At 59.4% G+C, this 22,925-nt stretch overlaps 1 protein-coding gene and 1 long non-coding RNA gene across 2 annotated transcripts; both read left to right on the forward strand.

Moving 5' to 3' along the window:
* Nucleotides 1-1,626: 1,626 nt before the first annotated feature.
* LOC116788860 (maestro heat-like repeat-containing protein family member 6) lies at nucleotides 1,627-22,463 on the forward strand. Its single transcript, XM_032692062.1, has 18 exons — nucleotides 1,627-1,661; nucleotides 1,903-1,967; nucleotides 2,082-2,228; nucleotides 2,949-3,172; nucleotides 17,709-17,781; nucleotides 18,304-18,444; nucleotides 18,628-18,776; nucleotides 19,040-19,187; nucleotides 19,365-19,552; nucleotides 19,641-19,778; nucleotides 19,954-20,068; nucleotides 20,240-20,377; nucleotides 20,632-20,811; nucleotides 20,937-21,092; nucleotides 21,250-21,351; nucleotides 21,472-21,574; nucleotides 21,776-21,832; nucleotides 22,132-22,463. The coding sequence occupies exons 3-18, from the start codon at nucleotides 2,097-2,099 to the stop codon at nucleotides 22,326-22,328; spliced, it is 2,241 nt and encodes a 746-aa protein (XP_032547953.1). The 5' UTR covers nucleotides 1,627-1,661; nucleotides 1,903-1,967; nucleotides 2,082-2,096; the 3' UTR covers nucleotides 22,329-22,463.
* Nucleotides 16,722-17,268, forward strand: LOC116788895. The gene is made up of 3 exons (XR_004357791.1): nucleotides 16,722-16,752; nucleotides 16,994-17,058; nucleotides 17,173-17,268. It is a non-coding gene; the product is annotated as an uncharacterized LOC116788895 (long non-coding RNA).
* Nucleotides 22,464-22,925: the final 462 nt, after the last annotated feature.

Genomic DNA, 22,925 nt, shown 5'->3' on the forward strand with positions numbered 1-22,925 from the left:
AAAGCCAGCATCCTTGGCACCCCACTGAAGCACACCTGGAGGGCACCGACAGGTGACAACCCCCTTGTGACACTGTCCCCCTGCAGCCACTTCAGTGCCTGGGAGGGACAGGTTTTTCCGGAAAGTTCTCAACTCATTGCAAGCCCAAGCAGCCCCAAGTGCATCCCTGACAATTCCTCCCGTGTACTGCTGACAGCTGCTGCAATATTGCTCCTGTCAAGCAGCATTTAAGTCCCCTTTTCTCCCCAGCTCAACTTCTATGTTAGTTCTGGACAATCCTGTCACTGCCAAGCAAACTCCTGACTTCTTCGACTCCTAGAGATTGGGAGGAAATTCCTGACTGGGAAGGTGCTGAGGGGGATGTGTGGGGTGTGGGTGTTGATGTTCCTTCTGAAATGCATTTTAGCTTCAGCTGTGATCATTCTGGGTAGTTTTATTTTTCCCTGGTTTTAAGAGTCATATTCTGATCCCCTGCAAGAAAAGCGTTTGCAAACCAATCAATGCCCAGATTTTTTGTCTCTGTTCATGTTTGGAAGTTGACTCTCAATGGACCACGTGCAAGTAAATGAGCTGCAGCTTTGAGATGGGAAGCAAACTTCCAAATATTTGACGTTCTTGGGTCCTCCCAATTCGGTGAATTGGGAAGTTTGCAATTTCCTTCAGCTCCTTGTACTGAGGAATGGGAAGTCAGGCTTTCCTGACTATAGAAGAATTAAATGCCACATTCTTCTCTGTGCCTTGCCAGCCCAGGTGTTTTTGTGCTGCAGGTCAAGCTTTCCATGAAGAAATGATGGCAGGAAGGAGCCACAGCTTCTGCCTTGGCACAGATGCCAAGCCTTGCCCCCAGTGGCTGCAGATGCTTTTGGGAATGGATTCCTTCCGAGCTGGGGCAGGTTGGCCGGGCTGGGGGAGGCCCCAGGGCACATGGCAGTGTGTCACAGGGCCCTTTGTGACACGGTGGCCGTCGCCCCGGGGATGGGACGGTGTCCTTTGTGACCCATGGTGATAAAGGTGTCGGCGGCAACGCGGCCACGCCACCGTGCTCGGAGCGGGCGACTGGGCAGGACGGGACAGAGCGGTGCTGTGAGGAGCCTCCTCGCAGCCAACTCCTTTCTCGTCGACCAGGAGCGTTTTCGAGAGTTCTTTTTTGATCGTCTTCCCTCGAGGCCACAGCACAGGAGTTGGGACCCGGAGCGTTTCTGAGGTGACCCCACTCCCTGTGGGAGTGGCCCTCGAGGCCAGGCCACGGGCCTTGGTGACCCGGAGCTTTTCCGAGGAGTCACCAGTGGCTGTGGCAGAGGCCCTTGAGGCCATTTGTTGAGACTTTGCCACCAGGGGCTGTTCCAAGCCATCAGCAACCCCTGTGGCAGCGGCCCTTGAGGCCATTTGTTGAGACTTTGCCACCAGGGGCTGTTCCAAGCCATCCCCAGCCCCTGTGGCAGGAGCCCCGCAGGCCATTGAGTCACACTTGGCCGCCAGGGGTTTTTCCCAGGTTTCTCTCCCGCAGGCGCCCTCAAGACCAGACTGTGCCATGGCGGGGGGATGCTTCGGCCTGTGCGGGCTGCTCCGGAGGAAGAGGAAGAACAGGAGAGGCCCTGGAGCTGGCCCAGCACAGGAACTAGAAGAGGAGGAGGTGCAGCACTTCCAGCCACTGCAGCAGGGTGAGTGCTGGAGCTGGGCCCCAGGGATGGTGGCTGCAGCCAGCTGGGCTCCTTGCCGTCCCCTCTGGACATGGCCAGGGAAAGGGAGGGGGAAAGGGGGCCCAAGGCTGATCCCCCCGGCATCCGTGCTCCATCCCCTGGGCATCCCAGGGCTGACCCTGCCTGTGGAGTGCAGGGCTGGGCTGTGTTCTCTGGCCTCTCCCGCGGCCCCTCAGCTCTGACTGCGCTCACTCTTTGCCAGATCCAGGCCGGGACCGCCCAGAAGAGCAGGACCGCGCCCGTGGCCGCTTGCGCAGGGCAGTTCAGGTACCTGCAGCCATCCCCCCCTGGGCTGGGCCTGCTGTCCCTGCTGTGCCTGGCACCGCTGTCAGAGCACTCCATGCCACTCCCCTCTCTTCCCTGCCCTTTCTTCTCCTGCAGAGGTTGCTGAGATTCATGGGCGTTCGGCGCAGAGCAGCCACGACCGCACCGCCCGAGCTCACGGCACAGCCTGACACCAGCGCAGCCGAGCTCGAGGCGGAGCCGGATGGCAGCACTGCACCGAGGGATTGTGCAGCCAGCGGTGACATGGCACCCACTGATTGTACTGCCAGCAGTGACATGACACCCATTGATTGTGCAGCCAGCGGTGACATGGCACCCACTGATTGTACTGTCAGCGGTGACATGGCACCCATTGATTGTGGAGCCACTGGTGACATGGCACTGACTGATGGCACAGCAGCCTCGGACATGTCAGCGATTGATGGCACAGAAACCACCGACATGGCAGCCATTGCTTGCGCAGCCAACTGTGACGTGGCACCTACTGATGGCACAGACACCGCTGAGATGGCACAGCTCGAGGGCACAGCAACCACTGACACGGCACCGGTTAATGGCACAGACATCTCTGACACGGCACCAATGGATGGCACAGCCATCTCTACCATGGCACCAATGGATGGCACAGACATCTCTGACACAGTACAGACCGAGGGCACAGAAACCTCTGACACGGCACCGATGGATGGCACAGACACCTGTGACACTGCGCTGGTCGACACCGACACAAGCTCTGACATGGCACCAACTGATGTCGGGGCCAAGGCTGACGCTGCAATCGAGGGCATTGCAAGCACTGACTGCACATCCATGCACAGTGTGACTGATGCTCCCAGTCTAGACCTGGCACAGCCTGACACCAGCGCAGTCGAGTTCAATCCAGAGCCTGAAGTCAGCACTGCACCAAGAGACTGTGCAGCCAGCAGTGACATGGCCCCCATTGATTGTACAGCCAACAGTGACATGGCACCGACTGATGGCACAGCAACCTCGGACGTGACAGCAACTAATGGCACAGAAACCACCACCATGGCAGCCATTGATTGCGCAGCCAGCTGTGACATGGCACCAGTTGATGGCACAGACACCTCTGACCAGACACCGGTTGATGGCACAGCAAACTCGGACATGGCACCAGTTGAGGGCACAGAAGCAACCGACACTGCACCTCTTGAGGACAGAGCCACATCTGACATGGCACCATTCGATGGCACAGCCACTTCTGACACGGCACTGACCGACACTGAGGCAAGCGCTGACACGGCACCAACGGATGTCGGGGCCAAGTCTGATGACACGACTGAGGGCATTGCAGACACTGACTGCACACCCATGGACAGTGTGACTGATGCTCCCAGTGTGGACGTTTTGGAGCAGGAAGGTGTCTCCAGTGCAAATGAAGTAAGCAGCCTGTGGCCAAGGCTTGAGCCCCCCAGGGGTCTTGAGGCCCCTCAAGCCGGCTCTGCTGGGTCCCCAGAGCCTTTGAGGCCAGCACAGTGTGGTGGGAAGGGAAGCCCTTCCTACGGCAAGCTGGGCAACCTGCTGGCTCTGGCAGCTCTCCAACTGTCCCCCACTCCCCTCCAGGTGCCGGCCAGTGTCAGATCCATCCACCAGTGGCTCACGTGCCAGGAGTCTGCAGAGGTCAGGCCGCCCATTGCCATCCGCAGGCTGGCCCATGCACACCCTGGGCACGTGGTGATGACTCTCCTGCACTGTGCCCCAGCGTGTGACAGGTACAGGGCCCAGCTGCTTGGCTGCCTCTGGGCTCACCAGCCTTTACAACCCAGCACCCCATCCAGCCTGTCCCTCCTGCTCTGACAGACTGACCCAGAGTTCCAGGACACTCTGGCCCCTCCACTTCCCAGCCCTGGCCTGTCAGCCCCCAGTCCTGCTGCCATGTGCCCTCCCTGCCCCTCAAGGCCCCGTGGCTCTGTCACCTGGGCCCCCACAGCTGCCACGACCCAGACCCCCCTGACCCAGAGCTCTGGCTCCACAGAGCTGCTGCAATCCTGTGGAGGACCATCGCCTCCTCGGCCACCACAGCGCACAAGGTGCTGCCAACGCTGCTCGGGGTGATGGAGGACTGGCCACTGCACAGCGTGTCCACCTCCGACGGGGACCATGTGGATGTCTTTGCCCTGGCTGTGAGTTTCTGCAGCGACTCTCCATCCTCCCCCACCGCTGCATCTCCCTCAGGCCTTGGGCTGCAAATGGGGCTGAAGGGCAGGTTCAGGGGCAGCAGGTCGGCTGCTCCCCCTGGCTCTCCCTGGCCTCTCCCTCCCTCTGGGCACTGATGGTATCTCCACGTGGCTTTCTTGCAGGCAACCCTGGCCCTGTGGCTGATGGTCCAGGAGCCCCAGTGCCAAGATGCACTCTTGGTTCATGCCCCTCGTCTCCTCCTGGCTCTGCTCTGCCAAGTTTCTATGAGCACAGAGCAGATGCCACAGGAGGTCAGCACCTTCTGGACGGGATGCCAGGAGAAACACGGTCTTCCCACCCACCCCAACAGGTGCTCCATGCCCGTCCCCTCTCCCTGCTGTGCCCTGGGGGCTGGGCCCAGGGCTCCCAGCGTGACGTGGCCTTTGCTCTGCACACAGCTTTGTGGTGCAGACCATCCGGGCCCTGCTCTGCCGGCTGCAGTGGGACCAGGAGCTGGTGTCAGTGGAGCGCAAGCGTGGCTGGGACGCGCTCCTCTCTGCTGACACCCACCACTACGCGGTGGGGCTGCTGGCCAGGTGAGACAGCCTTGTCCCCTCTGCCCCCGGCATCTCTGCCCTGGGCACGGGGCAGCCCACACAGCCCCCGTGGGCATGGGACAGAGGGCCTTGGCCCCAAGGAATGGCCCAGCCAGTGCTGGCAGAGCTTTGCCCACCCGACTCAGGGCCGAGGGTTCCCTTTTTCCCCTGACAGGGAGATGCACTGGGTGTTGGGCCCCTCCTATGGTCCGCTGGCAAGGCACCTGCTGGGGCTGCTCAGCAGGGAGGGGCCCCGCTGGGAGCTGCCTGCCCTGGCCTTCCTTGTCGAGGTGAGCCCGATGGCCAGCGCTGCCTGGCCCCGCTGCCTCCCCCTCTCTGCCCTCTCACAGCCGCAGCTGCCCGGGACGGTGCCTGCGCCCTGTGCTGCTGCCTGGGCCCAGCCCTGGACGGCTCCGCGCTCCTGCCGCCCGGACACCCCGGCACTGCTCTCTGCCTTCCAGGTCCTCGACTATCTGGATGTGAGCACCTGTCACGACAGTGTCCTGCAGATCCTGGCAAGGCACCTGCAGAGCCAGTGCCCAGAGAGGCGGCGCCTGGCTCTGCGAGGGCTCCTGGTGCTGAGCGGGGATCCCTCGATGGTGAGAAGGGGGCAGGGGCTGAAGCCACACAGGCAGCCTGGGGCTGGGGAGGGCAGTGGCTTGGTGTTGGCTGGACTGCGGGAGCTGTGGCAGCTGCTGCCAGCTCTCCTGCCTCCCTCTCCAGCTGCCCAGGCCCTGTGGGACAGGCCTTTGGCCTCTGGGCCCCGGGGCAGCAGTGTGGGCTTGCAGTGCCAGAGTGGGGTTGGTGGGGCAGCTGTTCAGGGCTTCCCAGCACAGCCTTGTGTTCCACCCAGGCCAAAAGCATCTGCAGCCTGTCTGAGCACCTCCTGGAGCTGCTGCAGGATGGAGATGGAGAGCTGGTCACCATGACCCTCTTCTTGTTCCTGAATGTGCTCCAGGATGGAGACAACAGTGATGAGTTCAGCTCCACTGCCCCGAGGCTGGCTGAGGCGCTCCGGCCAGTCTTTGACAATGTAAGGCTCTGTGACCCCAGCCACAGGCACTGGGTGCTGCCAGGAAACTTGGTGGAGTTTCAGGCGTGGGCCTGGAGGGTGTGGAGCAGGCAGTGCTGAGGTCTTTGTGTCTTCTTTGGCCCCAGGACAACAGCCACGTGCAGCTGCTCTCCATTTGCCTCTTCCAAGAGGTGATGGACTTGCTGGCGGAAGAGGGAACAGAGCCCTGGGAGATGCAGGTGCGCCAGAGCCTGGTCCCACTGTACTTCCGCTGGCACGACGAGAACCAGCGCGTGGCAGAGGTGAGCACTGCTGGGCTCTGGTGTCCCCGTGGCAGGGGCTGGGCTGCCTCCTGCCCTGGGGCCTCAAGGGCTCCAGCCTCCTGCTGGCCTTGGAGCAGGGACACAGGGGTCGTGCCCTGGGCTGTGTTGCCATGTCCCGCTCTCTGCTGCTCTGCAGGCCGCTCGGGAAGCGCTGCTCTGGGCTGCAAGCTTCCTCCAGAGGAAGGACCTGGAGCAGCTGCTGAAGACAGAGCAGCCCTTCAGGTTCTGTGATTACCTGGTAAGGACGAGCATGGAGGCCCAGCCCCAGGCTGGAGAAGCCCCCGATGCCCAGTGTGTGGGGCTGGCCCTGTGCCCCTGCCCACTGCTGCCCCCACAGACACCCCCCTGCTCTCTGCAGATGGAAAAGGACATGAGCCGAAGGGGCGAGCACCTGCAGCAGGCCCTGCCCTACCTTCAGAGCCCACAGGAGCCCCTGCGAGAGGCGGCCGTCAGGTTCATGGGTGAGCCCCAAGGCCGCGGTCCCTCCCCGCCCCGCTGCAGCTCGGCCCCAGCCCCGGCTGCTGCAGCGGCAGCAGGATGCGGCCCAGGGATGTGCTGGGGAGCCCCGAGTGCCCTGGCGGCTGCTGCCGCCCTCTGCCAGCCCAGCCCTGGGGCCTCCCGATGCGGAGCCCCTGGGGCCCTGACAGCCTCTGTGTTCCCAGGGGTGGCCGGCTGGCACATGAGGGAGCGGCAGCAAGACCTGTGGCCCATCCTCAAGGGTGAGTGAGGGCAGCGGGGCCTCCCTGGGGGCTGCCGGGGACCAGCACAGACCCTGGGCAGGGAGCTGCAATCCCTGCCCTGCCTGCACAGGGCTCTGCTCCCTGCACACCGTGGCCAGAGCACACACACATGGCATGGGCAGGGTGCCCATTGGTGCCCAGCACTTTCCTGCTCATCCCCTTGGCCCCTGCTCCCTCCTGGCCGTGCCAAGAGCTGCCCGGCATGGCCCTGGCAGGAGGGGCTCCTGGGGTCCCCGCACAGACGCGCTCTGACCCCGGCTCCCTTCCTCTCTCTTCCAGCCCTTACAGCCATGAGCGAGGACGACTGCCCCTCCGTCTCCAGCATCAGAACTGCACTCGTGGCCACTTTCAGCCGTGCAGTCAGAATTCCACCTGCTCCGCTGAGACGACCAATGTCCCTGCAACAGCCCCCCACCACAGCCCAGGGACCACTTCTCAGCACGGCTGCAGCTCCAGCTGATGCTGGGCCCAACTGAGCCAGCCCGCAAGGCCAGCCAGCTCCTGGCCTCTACAGCCCCATGGACGGCTCCCTCCTTCCATTCCCTTCTCCTGACCCCACTTCATCCTTCCCCTTACCCTGATGTTAATAAACCCTGGCTTTCTCCCCTTATCTGTGTCTTGGTGCAACTGAAAGGGCACAAACCCTCAGCCCCGCAGCTCACGGGCCCGCTCCTGCCTCTCTTTTGCCCCTTGTGCCATGGGCACACACCCCCAGGGACACGGGCACTTCAGGCTGCAAAGGGGCCTGTCCTGAAGGGCCACTTCCACAACACCGTGCACTCGAAGATCTTGCTGATCTGCAGTGCTGGGTGTGCTGGGGTTCCCCAAGAAAAACCAAGACATGGGTCATCCCTGGGGAGGAAAGGGGCTTGCTTCCCAAGGAAAGTGCTTCCCAAGCAGTTCTCAGGGAAGGGAGGCACAAATGTCTCCCTCTGGCTCTCTGTGGTCCTTTCTCACCTTGTGTCCCGTTGCACTTTGTAGAGGGGCAGGGCAAGGGGCACTCATCAGCCTCTGGAGCAAAGCCACGCTGGGGCAGCTCTGGAGACTGCAAGCACAGCTGGCACTGCGTGTGCCCTGAGAACAGAGCTCCTCTGCCAGCCTCTGACCCCCTGACTTCCAGTGCAGATCCAAAAGACATGCTGGAATCAGGTATGAGGGTGGTGCCTACAGGGGTGGCTGTGGGAGTATCTTGCAGCACAAGGATCCTTCTCTGGGGAACATCCAAGCACATCCCAGCCTGTTGCCTGCTGTGCTTTGCCTCGCTGGGTTTTGCAGTGATGCTCCCATGCTGCCCCTTCTCCTGCCACTTCCCAGAGTTTCCCTTTCATTTTCACTTCCAGATCCTGCTTCCCAGCACCCAGGAGCCCCACTGGCTCTTTTTAGCCAAGGCTGCAGGAGGGACATGCTGCAGCCTTTCCCTCTGCCCAGGAGTGCTCCCATTCCTGCCAACAGCAGACAGCCCACAGCAAGGAATCATGGAATCATTAACACTGGGAAAGGCCTTGGACACCATCAAGTCCAACCATTCCCCCAGCACTGCCAAGCCCACCATTTAGCTACGCCCCATACGCCACATCCACACGTTTCTTGAACACTTCCAGGGATGATGAGTCCACCACTTCCCTGACACAATCACCACCTGCTGGAATCACCACCTGCTGCATTTCCACCACTTCCCCGGTGGAATCAGCATCACCCACTGCTGCTGCCCTACTGCCCCATTTACTGTGTCCTTGGGGACCAGCCCCTCAAAGTCCCTGGAAGGCAGCTGGCACTGGACACACATCACGGAGCTGCCCCTGAGACAGCTCAAGGGATGTCACCTACCTGGTGTCCTGAGCATCCAGGTGACACGCTCATCCCTCCACCACGGCTGCCAGGAAAGCGCCCCGGGTCGAGCTCTCCCTGTGGTCGGTGGCTTGGCTGCACGGCTGGAAAACCTGGGGATGCCAAACCCATCGCTGGTGGGTCTGTGCCAGCCCGGCGCTGGGATCCCTGAGCCGGGGATACCTCCTGGTATCCAGGGTGTCCGCCCTGAGCCGGGACCTCTGAGCAGTGGGGTCCGTGCTGGGATCCCGGAGCTCTCCCTGCACCCGCAGGGATGGAACAGGGATGGACACCCCCAGAGTACCCGCCTTTCCCATTCACCAAAGCTGGGATTTTCAAGAACTGGAAAGCTGAAAGTGTTACAACCCAGTTGCCCATAGTTGGTGTGTCCTCGGCTGAGCTGCTCCACATGTGTTGATGCTCCATTCCCATCTGCCCACAGACCCCTGCAGAAAAGCCTCCCCAGAGAGGAGTGCTCTCCTGGCACTGCGAGGGAGCTGAGCTGCTCCTTGTGGTTTTTGGGAACTCTGGAGAGCTCTGTGCCAAATGGCACAGCTCAGGGAGCCCATTGGTTTCCCAAAGCCCTGCAGCAATCCCTGTGCACGTCCTGTTCTCAACACAGCCACAACTGGGGCTTGGAGGAGTCCCAGGATCCAGGGCAGTCAACACCTCCCACTCAGCTGAGCTGTACCTGAGCTCCCAGCTCTGCTGTGGGGAGTTGGTATCTCTGGGCCTCATCTCTCCCTCCCAGCCTGGCGTGTGCCAGGCAAACCGGAGGGTGGGAAGAAACACTCCACCCCCCACCCACGTCAAAATGGTTTTACCTTTGCTTTGCAACGAGTCCAGCTCTCCTGGCAGGGAGAATGTGGCTTTCTGGGTTCTGCTGATAAAGCACTGATGTCCCCGGGTCAGGGGGAGGAAGGAGCAGCTGTGTGCTCCCTGCAGCTCTGACTGTCCTTTGTTTGTGTGCAGGAGGAGCAGGACCAGGATCAGCCAGGAGTGGAGGTAAATGTTTGTCTGCAGCTGCAGAAGTGTGGAGGCCAGGGCTGTGTTCCCATGGGAGCCCTCCAGGAGCCCCCCTGGGCTGTTTGAACCCAGCTTAATTGTATTTTTTAAAAGTAACCTTTTCTTCCTGCCCTGCTCATCTCCCCAGCCTCTATTAAACCAGAGCTGGCTCCATGGATGTTTGTCCCTCGTTTTTGCCTCTGGAGGTGCTGGCACCCCCAGGACAGGTGGCTCTGGGCTGGAGGATGACACAGTGTGCAGGGCAGGTGGTTCTTTAGTTTGGAAGTTTCTTTACCTCTAAAACTGCTTCCAGTTTTTCTGTAATTACAGGCTGTGGGTGTTGCCCGAGGCTGGGAATAAGTGAATTCCTTTAAATTCTTTCATGAAGGAGGTGTCTGTTGGGGGGGAGCTGATGGTGACCCTGTGAAGATGTAACAACATTTGGGGGTCCCAAAACTAAGATCCATCCAATGATGTGATTTCAGTAATCAAAGAGGGTCAGTCATGAATCGTGGCTTGGTGGTTCGATGCCAGTGAAGTGAGTGATCCTGTGATCAATCACTCATGGAATCACGGAATGGTTTGTCTTGGAAGGGACCTCAAAGACCACCTGGTTTCAATGCCTGCCATGGCAGGGACCCTTCAGTCCCCAGTAAGCCCAGCAGGGAGGGGCTGGAGGACACGATCTGGTCCCAGTGAAGCTCTTTGTCCCTCAGGACGGTGAGGCCCTGCTGGACTCCCTGACTGGGCAGCCCCATCCCGAGGACATCCTGCTCTTTGCTGTCCCCATCTGTGCTCCCTACACAGCCATGACCAACTACAAGTGAGTGGCAGCACTTTTTTAGGGTAGGGTTTGGTGACAGCCTGTGTTTTACTCAGAGAAACCTTTTCTTTGGGTAGGTATAAAGTCAAGCTCACTCCGGGCACCCAAAAGAAGGGCAAAGGTAAGGTCTGAAAGCCCTGAATCCTTTTCCCTGCTCTGCCTGGTGAAGCCAGTGTGGTTTTCCAAGCTGTTTCACTCTTCCCTGTGTTTTTACAGCTGCCAAGATCGCCTTGCACAATTTTATGCAGTCCAAAGAAGCCAGTGCAAGAGAAAAAGACCTGTTCCGCAGCGTGAAGGTGACTCCTTCTTCTGCAGAATTTCTCTTGTGCAAATGTAACAGCAGCAGCAAAATGTCCACTTTGAGGGGGAAATGCTGCAAAACTGAGTGTCCTGTTGGTTGTTTTGGGGTTTTTTTACCACTGCTGGGGGAGGTCAGAGAGTCCCAGGATGGTTTGGGTTGGAAGGAATCTTAAAGCCCATCCAGTTCTATCCCCAGCCATGGGCAGGGACACCTTCCACTATCCCAGGTTTCTCCAAGCCCCATCCAACCTGGCCTTGGACACCTCCAGGGATGGAAATCCACAGCTTCTCTGGGCACCCTGTGCTGCTTAGGCTGGGAAGAGCCATTAGAAATTGAGCCTCAGTTTCTGGGCCTTGGGTTTCTGTTTTGTGTCACTCCTGATCTAAAATAACTTATCTGGCAAAAGCAACATCTTCCAAGAAATCCTCTAGTTTTGGGAGGGGGAACTCCTGTGGCAGGGGCAGGTGCAGTTCAGGTTGGAGGTGTGTCCTGTGTCCCTCACTGTGGGAAACGTGTCATCCCTGTGCTCAGGGCTCAGGAAGGTGCCTGTAAATGCTTTTCTGTCATGTCCCATTTCTCCTCTTCACTGTTTTCTAGGACACCGATTTGTCAAGGAATATTCCTGGTAAGGTGAAAGTGTCTGCACCTCATCTCCTGAACAGGAAGAAGAAGTGATTCTATGCTGGGGGTTCTCACCCCCAAACTGGTGCAGTCAGGACCAGCACCTGGAGCTGGGACAGACGGACACAGACCCACAACTGGTGTTACTGGGACTGAATTGTTTCCACGGGGCAGGGAAGCAAGGGCCAGGTCCTGCAGCGTGGTTTAGATGGACTCTGATACCAATAGCATACAAACATGGAAGTAAATTGCTGGCATTTGGTCAGGAATGTCCTCCCAAGCCGTTGGTTCTCTCGTTCCTCACCCCTGGGCAAAGGTGCCGGGATCTGGGGCAGCAGAACTCCGTGGTGTTCAGCTCCTTCCTGCCCCAGGCCTCTGGCAGGGGCTGGAGTTTCCAGGAGGGCAGTTTCAGTGCAAAATGCTTCCTTTGAGAAGGCAGAATTTTATTTCCCCCCGGACATTCCCTTGGCTCTGGAGAGAGGGAAGGTGCAGGCCCAGATCCCACCGTCTGCTCCCACCCCCAGCCTGGCTGTGCAGAGCTTACCCTGGGGAGGGGAGGAGGAGCAGGGGCTGGGAGTCAGGATAAACCCGTGGGATCTGTCAGGAATTACAGCACGGGGATTGTTCTAGAAGTCCAAGTTTTTAATTGTTTTTTTGAAGGCAGCTTAAAACATGATTCCCCCCTTCCCCATGGCAGCACGACCTGTTCCTGTCCCTTGTGTCCCCTTGGAGCTGGGGCAGTCAAGGCAGCCCTGATTCCAGAAAGAACCCTCTAACACTCCTTTTTGAGTACTAGAAAGCAAAGCATTCTTTATTTCCAGCACGCTGGGTGTGTAGGAATCCTTTCCAAAGTAGGCACGCTGAGTTATAGAGGTGCTGTAGTTTTATACTATAACATCTAACGTGACATCACCTGTTACACCCACTTCCCAAACCATCCCTCCCAGAGCACCGCCCTCACCACGCCTCTGACACCCCTCCTGGGTCTCAAAAACACCTCTGTCTTCCTCATCCTCCTCTTGTCCCTTTCCTGGCCTCGGGCCTTTGGGACACCACCAGCCTTCTGGAATGGCTTCAGGCTCCTTTGACTGGCTTTGCTGGTTGTTATATCTCTTTCTCAGGGCATTTTTACAGGGAGAGGAGCCTTCTTATCTCATTAGAAATTCCTGTCTGTTGAAACACTTCACGAAGCATCTTAGAAAACTGCTACAAGGGCATCATTTCTATATTAGTAAGCTATATAACAGAGGTTTCAGGCTACATTTCCCCCCTTCAGAGACTGAAAAGGATTCCATCCTGTTAAGTCTCTGCTGCTTGCATGTAATGTTGAACCCTAAGGACTAACAATAACTACAACATTGAATCATACAGCAGGTTAACCTGCAGACACAACTGTTGAGTACAGTTATTATGAACAGCTGTTTTATCCTGGTCCAGTTTGATAGCCACAAAGTAAGTTTGTGGCAGGTATTTTCAACACCCTAAAGAGGACTGTATGACTTTTATGATATGAAGTGACTGCTGGTTACAAACTCATAGGTACATGCTCACTGATGTAACAGTGGCTGCTACAGCCCCCAGACACCCAGGCCACTCTTGACTAATGCTGCCCCATCACTTTGAGGAGTCAGTTTGCTGTGATTCGGACAATTCCCACATCATCTCCTGGCTTAAACATTGTATCCCAACCCTCCAGAGTCAAAAATCGATTGCAATTGTTGACCTAATCCTCATTAGCCACTGCCCCCCCCACCACCCCATGAGTCTCAAGGATGGGGTATGGAAAAGTTCTTCCATTCTGTTCACTCCTCAATATCTCAGAAACTCCAAAACATTCATACAAAATCCGGACACTGAGCCCCAGCAGGAAAACTTCCCCATTTCAACACAGAAAGCATGGAATATCCCTGACATGTCCCTTACAACTTTCCCTGTGTGTATTTCCAAAGGCTGCACATTCTTTGGCATCTTAAACTCAGGTGAACAGTCCCAAAAATTTATTTACTCATAAGATGAAACTTACAGCACATGAATAAACAAACGTATCCTGGTCTGGGATCCCTGCAAACCCTCTGTGATCCCACCTGCTTTTCCTGACACTTTTCCTCACACAGACCCTGTCTGCCAGTATTTATTACTGAGGAAGCTGAGGGTGATGTGGGGTGGGTTTTGAGCCTCCCATGGCAAGGAAGAACCACTGTTCATGGATTGCAAGGCCAGCTGGGTACCATCTCCATCATCCACGGGCTTCCCTGAACTCAGGAGAAACACCATCAGCCTGGATTTTACTGCCAGGTATGTAAAATCTGCACTTTATATCTTGTCAAAATATCAGCATAGAACTACAGAACAGTTTGGGTTGGGAGAGACCTTAAAGACCATCTCATTCAACCCTCTGCCATGGGCAGGAACACCTTCCACCACTATCCTTGGTTGCTCCAAGCCCCATCCAACCTGGCCTGGAACACTTCCAGGGATCCAGGGGCAGCCACAGCTTCTCTGGGCAACCTGTGCCAGGGCCTCACCATAAATATTTTACACTGATGCTTCCCCTTTGTTTTATCCCATGGCAGCAGCATCTCCCAGCCTGCAGAGCCCTCAGCTGGCAAGTTTATCTCCCTAGGAAGATGCTCCTAACCCAGGAGCATTTAGGATGCTCCTGAATGGAGTCACTTCGAGCTCCCCTGTGATGATTGACCCAGATCAGGCCTCTCACTGCAGCAGCACATTCCCCCCACTCCCAGCTGGCACAGGTTTTTGGCAGTATTCTCGCCTGCCTCCCATGCCCTTCTGGCAGAGCTTAACCAGTGTGCTGCCCTCCCAGATCTCCCGGCAGGGAGCACACAAAACAGACCCCAAATCCACGTGGAGCTGACTCAATCCCTTTGCTACAGCAGGCTGGACAGGCTGAAGCTCTCTCTCCAGCACAGCTGCACATCCCAGCTCCAATATCCCTCCTGCAGCTTCTGCACAAGGCAAGGGAGAGCAGAACACCAGCAGGACACACAGATTTCCTTCAGGTGATCCAGAACAATCCAAGAATCATTAAGGTTGTAAAAGCCCTCCATGATCATGAAATCCAGCTGTTCCCCCAGCACTGCCAAGGCCACCACTGACCCATGGCCACAAGCACCACGTCCAAATGGCTTTGAAATCCCTCCAGGGATGGGGACTGCAGCACTGCTCTGGGCAGCTGTGCTAGTGCTGGGCAGTCCTTTCCATGAAAAATTTTCCAAAATAGCCAATTTAAACCTCCCTGGCATAACTTAAGGCTGTCTCCTCTCATCCTACCCCTTGTTCCCTGAGAGCAGAGCCTGACCCCCCCTGGCTCCATCCTCCTGTCAGGGGGTTGCAGAGCCAGAAGGTCCCCCCTGAGCCTCCTTTTCTCCAGGCTGAGCCCCCCCAGCTCCCTCAGAAAAGCCACTCCTCAGAAAAGCTCCCTGAAAACATCTCTCTTCCAGCCTTCTGCTCTGCAGATCCATGGGGATCCCTCCATCCACACCTCACCATCCACCCAACCTTTCTCAAGTGCATCCAGCTTGCTCCCAGCCAGCTGGTCGGGAGAAGGAAGCTGTCCCAACACCTCTACTGCCCAAAAACCTTTTTTCTCCTGAAGAAATGAGTAGTGGGCTCTTTGGGGACAAAGCCAGCATCCTTGGCATCCCACTGAAGCACACCTGGAGGGCACCGACCCTGCAGTGACAACCCCCTGGTGACACTGTCCCCCTGCAGCCACTTCAGTGCCTGGGAGGGACAGGTTTGTCCGGAAAGTTCTCAACTCATTGCAAGCCCAAGCAGCCCCAAGTGCATCCCTGACAATTCCTCCTGCGTACTGCTGACAGCTGCTGCAATATTGCTCCTGTCAAGCAGCATTTAAGTCCCCTTTTCTCCCCAGCTCAGCTTCTGTGTTAGTTCTGGGCAATCCTATCATTGCCAAGCAAACTCCTGTCTTCTTCGACTCCCAGAGATTGGGAGGAAATTCCTGACTGGGAAGGTGCTGAGGGGGATGTGTGGGGTGTGGGTGTTGATGTTCCTTCTGAAATGCATTTTAGCCTCAGCTGTGATCATTCTGGATAGTTTTATTTTTCCCTGGTTTTAAGAGTCATATTCTGATCCCCTGCAAGAAAAGCGTTTGCAAACCAATCAGTGCCCAGAGTTTTTGTCTCTGTTCATGTTTGGAAGTTGACTCTCAATGGACCACGTGCAGGCAAATGAGCTGCAGGTTTGAGATGGGAAGCAAACTTCCAAATATTTGACGTTCTTGGGTCCTCCCAATTCAGTGACATTGGGAAGTTTGCAATTTCCTTCAGCTCCTTGTACTGAGGAATGGGAAGTCAGGCTTTCCTGACTATAGGAGGATTAAATGCCACATTCTTCTGTGCCTTGCCAGCCCAGGTGTTTTTGTGCTGCAGGTCAAGCCTTCCATGAAGAAATGATGGCAGGAGGGAGCCACAGCTTCTGCCCTGGCACAGATGCCAAGCCTTGCCCCCAGTGGCTGCAGCTGCTTTTGGGAATGGATTCCTTCCAAACTGGGGCAGGTTGGCCGGGCTGGGGGAGGCCCCAGGGCACATGGCAGTGTGTCACAGGGCCCTTTGTGACACGGTGGCTGTCGCCCCGGGGATGGGACGGTGTCCTTTGTGACCCGTGGTGATAAAGGTGTCGGCGGCAACGCGGCCACGCCACCGTGCTCGGAGCGGGCGACTGGGCAGGACGGGACAGAGCGGTGCTGTGAGGAGCCTCCTCGCAGCCAACTCCTTTCTCGTCGACCAGGAGCGTTTCTGAGAGTTCTTTTTTGATCATCTTCCCTCGAGGCCACAGCACAGGAGTTGGGGACCCGGGAGCGTTTCTGAGGTGACCCCACTCCCTGTGGGAGTGGCCCTCGAGGCCAGGCCACGGGCCTTGGTGACCCGGAGCTTTTCCGAGGAGTCACCAGTGCCTGTGGCAGCGGCCCTTGAGGCCATTTGTTGAGACTTTGCCACCAGGGGCTGTTCCAAGCCATCAGCAACCCCTGTGGCAGCGGCCCTTGAAGCCATTTGTTGAGACTTTGCCACCAGGGGCTTTTGCTATCCATCCCCAGCCCCTGTGGCAGTGGCCCTTGAGGCCATTTGTTGAGACTTTGCCACCAGGGGCTTTTCCAAGCCATCCCCAGCCCCTGTGGCAGGAGCCCGGCAGGCCATTGAGTCACACTTGGCCGCCAGGGGTTTTTCCCAGGTTTCTCTCCCGCAGGCGCCCTCAAGACCAGACTGTGCCATGGCGGGGGGATGCTTCGGCCTGTGCGGGCTGCTCCGGAGGAAGAGGAAGAACAGGAGAGGCCCTGGAGCTGGCCCAGCACAGGAACTAGAAGAGGAAGAGGTGCAGCACTTCCAGCCACTGCAGCAGGGTGAGTGCTGGAGCTGGGCCCCAGGGATGGTGGCTGCAGCCAGCTGGGCTCCTTGCCGTCCCCTCTGGACATGGCCAGGGAAAGGGAGGGGGAAAGGGGGCCAAAGGCTGATCCCCCCGGCATCCGTGCTCCATCCCCTGGGCATCCCAGGGCTGGCCCTGCCTGTGGAGTGCAGGGCTGGGCTGTGTTCTCTGGCCTCTCCCGCGGCCCCTCAGCTCTGACTGCGCTCACTCTTTGCCAGATCCAGGCCGGGACCGCCCAGAAGAGCAGGACCGCGCCCGTGGCCGCTTGCGCAGGGCAGTTCAGGTACCTGCAGCCATCCCCCCCTGGGCTGGGCCTGCTGTCCCTGCTCTGCCTGGCACCGCTGTCAGAGCACTCCATGCCACTTCCCTCTCTTCCCTGCCCTTTCTTCTCCTGCAGAGGTTGCTGAGATTCATGGGTGTTCGGCGCAGAGCAGCCACGACCGCACCGCCCGAGCTCACGGCACAGCCCGACACCAGCGCAGCCGAGCTCGAGGCGGAGTCTGATGGTAGCACTGCACCGAGGGATTGTGCAGCCAGCGGTGACATGGCACCCACTGATTGTACTGCCAGCAGTGACATGACACCCATTGATTGTGCAGCCAGCGGTGACATGGCACCCATTGATTGTGCTGCCAGTGGTGACATGGCACTGACTGATGGCACAGCAGCCTCGGACATGTCAGCGATTGATGGCACAGAAACCACCGACATGGCAGCCATTGCTTGCGCAGCCAACTGTGACGTGGCACCTACTGATGGCACAGACACCGCTGAGATGGCACAGCTCGAGGGCACAGCAACCACTGACACGGCACCGGTTAATGGCACAGACATCTCTGACACGGCACCAATGGATGGCACAGCCATCTCTACCATGGCACCAATGGATGGCACAGACATCTCTGACACAGTACAGACCGAGGGCACAGAAACCTCTGACACGGCACCGATGGATGGCACAGACACCTGTGACACTGCGCTGGTCGACACCGACACAAGCTCTGACATGGCACCAACTGATGTCGGGGCCCAGGCTGACACCACAACTGAGGGCATTGCAAGCACTGACTGCACATCCATGCACAGTGTGACTGATGCTCCCAGTCTGGACCTGGCACAGCCTGACACCAGCGCAGTCGAGTTCAATCCAGAGCCTGAAGTCAGCACTGCACCAAGAGACTGTGCAGCCAGCAGTGACATGGCCCCCATTGATTGTACAGCCAACAGTGACATGGCACCGACTGATGGCGCAGCAACCTCGGACGTGACAGCAACTAATGGCACAGAAACCACCACCATGGCAGCCATTGATTGTGCAGCCAGCTGTGACATGGCACCAGTTGATGGCACAGACACCTCTGACCAGACACCGGTTGATGGCACAGCAAACTCGGACATGGCACCAGTTGAGGGCACAGAAGCAACCGACACTGCACCTCTTGAGGACAGAGCCACATCTGACATGGCACCATTCGATGGCACAGCCACTTCTGACACGGCACTGACCGACACTGAGGCAAGTGCTGACACGGCACCAACGGATGTCGGGGCCAAGTCTGATGACACGACTGAGAGCATCGCAGACACTGACTGCACACCCATGGACAGTGTGACTGATGCTCCCAGTGTGGACGTTTTGGAGCAGGAAGGTGTCTCCAGTGCAAATGAAGTAAGCAGCCTGTGGCCAAGGCTTGAGCCCCCCAGGGGTCTTGAGGCCCCTCAAGCCGGCTCTGCCGGGCCCCCAGAGCCTTTGAGGCCAGCACAGTGTGGTGGGAAGGGAAGCCCTTCCTACGGCAAGCTGGGCAACCTGCTGGCTCTGGCAGCTCTCCAAGTGTCTCCCACTCCCCTCCAGGTGCCGGCCATTGTCAGATCCATCCACCAGTGGCTCACGTGCCAGGAGTCTGCAGAGGTCAGGCCGCCCATTGCCATCCGCAGGCTGGCCCACGCACACCCTGGGCACGTGGTGATGACTCTCCTGCACTGTGCCCCAGCGTGTGACAGGTACAGGGCCCAGCTGCTTGGCTGCCTCAGGGCTCACCAGCCTTTACAACCCAGCACCCCATCCAGCCTGTCCCTCCTGCTCTGACAGACTGACCCAGAGTTCCAGGACACTCTGGCCCCTCCACTTCCCAGCCCTGGCCTGTCAGCCCCCAGTCCTGCTGCCATGTGCCCTCCCTGCCCCTCAAGGCCCCGTGGCTCTGTCACCTGGGCCCCCACAGCTGCCACGACCCAGACCCCCCTGACCCAGAGCTCTGGCTCCACAGAGCTGCTGCAATCCTGTGGAGGACCATCGCCTCCTCGGCCACCACAGCGCACAAGGTGCTGCCAACGCTGCTCGGGGTGATGGAGGACTGGCCACTGCACAGCGTGTCCACCTCCAACGGGGACCATGTGGATGTCTTTGCCCTGGCTGTGAGTTTCTGCAGCGACTCTCCATCCTCCCCCACCGCTGCATCTCCCTCAGGCCTTGGGCTGCAAATGGGGCTGAGGGGCAGGTTCAGGGGCAGCAGACCAGCTGCTCCCCCTGGCTCTCCCTGGCCTCTCCCTCCCTCTGGGCACTGATGGTATCTCCACGTGGCTTTCTTGCAGGCAACCCTGGCCCTGTGGCTGATGGTCCAGGAGCCCCAGTGCCAAGATGCACTCTTGGTTCATGCCCCTCGTCTCCTCCTGGCTCTGCTCTGCCAAGTTTCTATGAGCACAGAGCAGATGCCACAGGAGGTCAGCACCTTCTGGACGGGATGCCAGGAGAAACACGGCCTTCCCACCCACCCCAACAGGTGCTCCATGCCCGTCCCCTCTCCCTGCCGTGCCCTGGGGGCTGGGCCCAGGGCTCCCAGCGTGACGTGGCCTTTGCTCTGCACACAGCTTTGTGGTGCAGACCATCCGGGCCCTGCTCTGCCGGCTGCAGTGGGACCAGGAGCTGGTGTCAGTGGAGCGCAAGCGTGGCTGGGACGCGCTCCTCTCTGCTGACACCCACCACTACGCGGTGGGGCTGCTGGCCAGGTGAGACAGCCTTGTCCTCTCTGCCCTCAGCATCTCTGCCCTGGGCACGGGGCAGCCCACACAGCCCCCATGGGTGTGGGCCAGAGGGCCTTGGCCCCAAGGAATGGCCCAGCCAGTGCTGGCAGAGCTTTGCCCACCCGACTCAGGGCCGAGGGTTCCCTTTTTCCCCTGACAGGGAGATGCACTGGGTGTTGGGCCCCTCCTATGGCCCGCTGGCAAGGCACCTGCTGGGGCTGCTCAGCAGGGAGGGGCCCCGCTGGGAGCTGCCTGCCCTGGCCTTCCTTGTCGAGGTGAGCCCGATGGCCAGCGCTGCCTGGCCCCGCTGCCTCCCCCTCTCTGCCCTCTGGCAGCCGCAGCTGCCTGGGACGGTGCCTGCGCCCTGTGCTGCTGCCTGGGCCCAGCCCTGGACGGCTCCGCGCTCCTGCCGCCCGGACACCCCGGCACTGCTCTCTGCCTTCCAGGTCCTCGACTATCTGGATGTGAGCACCTGTCATGACAGTGTCCTGCAGATGCTGGCAAGGCACCTGCAGAGCCAGTGCCCAGAGAGGCGGCGCCTGGCTCTGCGAGGGCTCCTGGTGCTCAGCGGGGATCCCTCAATGGTGAGAAGGGGGCAGGGGCTGAAGCCACACGGGCAGCCTGGGGCTGGGGAGGGCAGTGGCTTGGCGTTGGCTGGACTGCGGGAGCTGTGGCAGCTGCTGCCAGATCTCCTGCCTCCCTCTCCAGCTGCCCAGGCCCTGTGGGACAGGCCTTTGGCCTCTGGGCCCCGGGGCAGCAGCGTGGGCTTGCAGTGCCAGAGTGGGGGTGGTGGGGCAGCTGTTCAGGGCTTCCCAGCACAGCCTTGTGTTCCACCCAGGCCAAAGGCATCTGCAGCCTGTCTGAGCACCTCCTGGAGCTGCTGCGTGATGGAGATGGAGAGCTGGTCACCATGACCCTCTTCTTGTTCCTGAATGTGCTCCAGGATGGAGACAACAGCGATGAGTTCAGCTCCACTGCCCCGAGGCTGGCTGAGGCGCTCCGGCCAGTCTTTGACAACGTAAGGCTCTGTGACCCCAGCCACAGGCACTGGGTGCTGCCAGGAAACTTGGTGGAGTTTCAGGCATGGGCCTGGAGGGTGTGGAGCAGGCAGTGCTGAGGTCTTTGTGTCTTCTTTGGCCCCAGGACAACAGCCACGTGCAGCTGCTCTCCATTTGCCTCTTCCGAGAGGTGATGGAGTTGCTGGCGGAAGAGGGAACAGAGCCCTGGGAGATGCAGGTGCGCCAGAGCCTGGTCCCACTGTTCTTCCACTGGCACGACGAGAACCAGCGCGTGGCAGAGGTGAGCACTGCTGGGCTCTGGTGTCCCCGTGGCAGGGGCTGGGCTGCCTCCTGCCCTGGGGCCTCAAGGGCTCCAGCCTCCTGCTGGCCTTGGAGCAGGGACACAGGGGCTGTGCCCTGGGCTGTGTTGCCATGTCCCGCTCTCTGCTGCTCTGCAGGCCGCTCGGGAAGCGCTGCTCTGGGCTGCAAGCTTCCTCCAGAGGAAGGACCTGGAGCAGCTGCTGAAGACAGAGCAGCCCTTCAGGTTCTGTGATTACCTGGTAAGGAAGAGTGCAAAGGCCCAGCCCCAGGCTGGAGAAGCCCCCAGTGCCCAGTGTGTGGGGCTGGCCCTGTGCCCCTGCCCACTGCTGCCCTCACAGACACCCCCCTGCTCTCTGCAGATGGAAAAGGACGTGAGCCGAAGGGGTGAGCACCTGCAGCAGGCCCTGCCCTACCTGCAGAGCCCACAGGAGCCCCTGCGAGAGGCGGCCGTCAGGTTCATGGGTGAGCCCCAAGGCCGCGGTCCCTCCCCGCCCCGCTGCAGCTCGGCCCCAGCCCCGGCTGCTGCAGCGGCAGCAGGATGCGGCCCAGGGATGTGCTGGGGAGCCCCGAGTGCCCTGGCGGCTGCTGCCGCCCTCTGCCAGCCCAGCCCCGGGGCCTCCCGATGCGGAGCCCCTGGGGCCCTGACAGCCTCTGTGTTCCCAGGGGTGGCCGGCTGGCACATGAGGGAGCGGCAGCAAGACCTGTGGCCCATCCTCAAAGGTGAGTGAGGGCAGCGGGGCCTCCCTGGGGCTGCCGGGGACCAGCACAGACCCTGGGCAGGGAGCTGCAATCCCTGCCCTGCCTGCACAGGGCTCTGCTCCCTGCACACCATGGCCAGAGCACACACACATGGCATGGGCAGGGTGCCCATTGGTGCCCAGCACCTTCCCACTCATCCCCTTGGCCCCTGCTCCCTCCTGGCCGTGCCAAAAGCTGCCCGGCATGGCCCTGGCAGGAGGGGCTCCTGGGGTCCCTGCACAGCCGCGCTCTGACCCCGGCTCCCTTCCTCTCTCTTCCAGCCCTTACAGCCATGAGTGATGATGACTGCCCCTCCGTCTCCAACATGAGAGCTGCACTCGTGGCCACTTACAGCCGTGCCATGAGAACTCCACCTGCTCCGCTGAGACGACCAATGTCCCTGCAACAGCCCCCCACCACAGCCCAGGGACCACTTCTCAGCGCGGCTGCAGCTCCAGCTGATGCTGGGCCCAACTGAGCCAGCCCGCAAGGCCAGGCAGCTCCTGGCCTCTGCAGCCCCAGGGACGGCTCCCTCCCTTCCATTCCCTTCTCCTGACCCCACTTCATCCTTCCCCTTGCCCTGATGTTAATAAACCCTGGCTTTCTCCCCTTATCTGTGTCTTGGTGCAACTGAAAGGGCACAGACTCTCAGCCCTGCAGCTCACGGGCCCGCTCCTGCCTCTCTTTTCCCCTTGTGCCGTGGGCACACACCCCCAGGGCACTTCAGGCTGCAAAGGGGCCTGTCCTGAAGGGCCACTTCCACAACATTGTGCACTCGAAGATCTTGCTGATCTGCAGTGCTGGGTGTGCTGGGGTTCCCCAAGAAAACCAAGGCATGGGTCATCCCTGGGGAGGCAAGGGGCTTGCTTCCCAAGGAAAGTGCTTCCCAAGGAAAGTGCTTCCCAAGCAGTTCTCAGGGAAGGGAGGCACAAATGTCTCCCTCTGACTCTCTATGATCCGCTCCCTCCTTGTGTCCTGTTGCACTTTGTAGAGGGGCAGGGCAAGGGGCACTCATCAGCCTCTGGAGCAAAGCCACGCTGGGGCAGCTCTGGAGACTGCAAGCACAGCTGGCACT

This window comes from Chiroxiphia lanceolata, chromosome 6 (genome assembly GCF_009829145.1).
Source record: "Chiroxiphia lanceolata isolate bChiLan1 chromosome 6, bChiLan1.pri, whole genome shotgun sequence".
Classification (NCBI taxonomy): domain Eukaryota; kingdom Metazoa; phylum Chordata; class Aves; order Passeriformes; family Pipridae; genus Chiroxiphia; species Chiroxiphia lanceolata.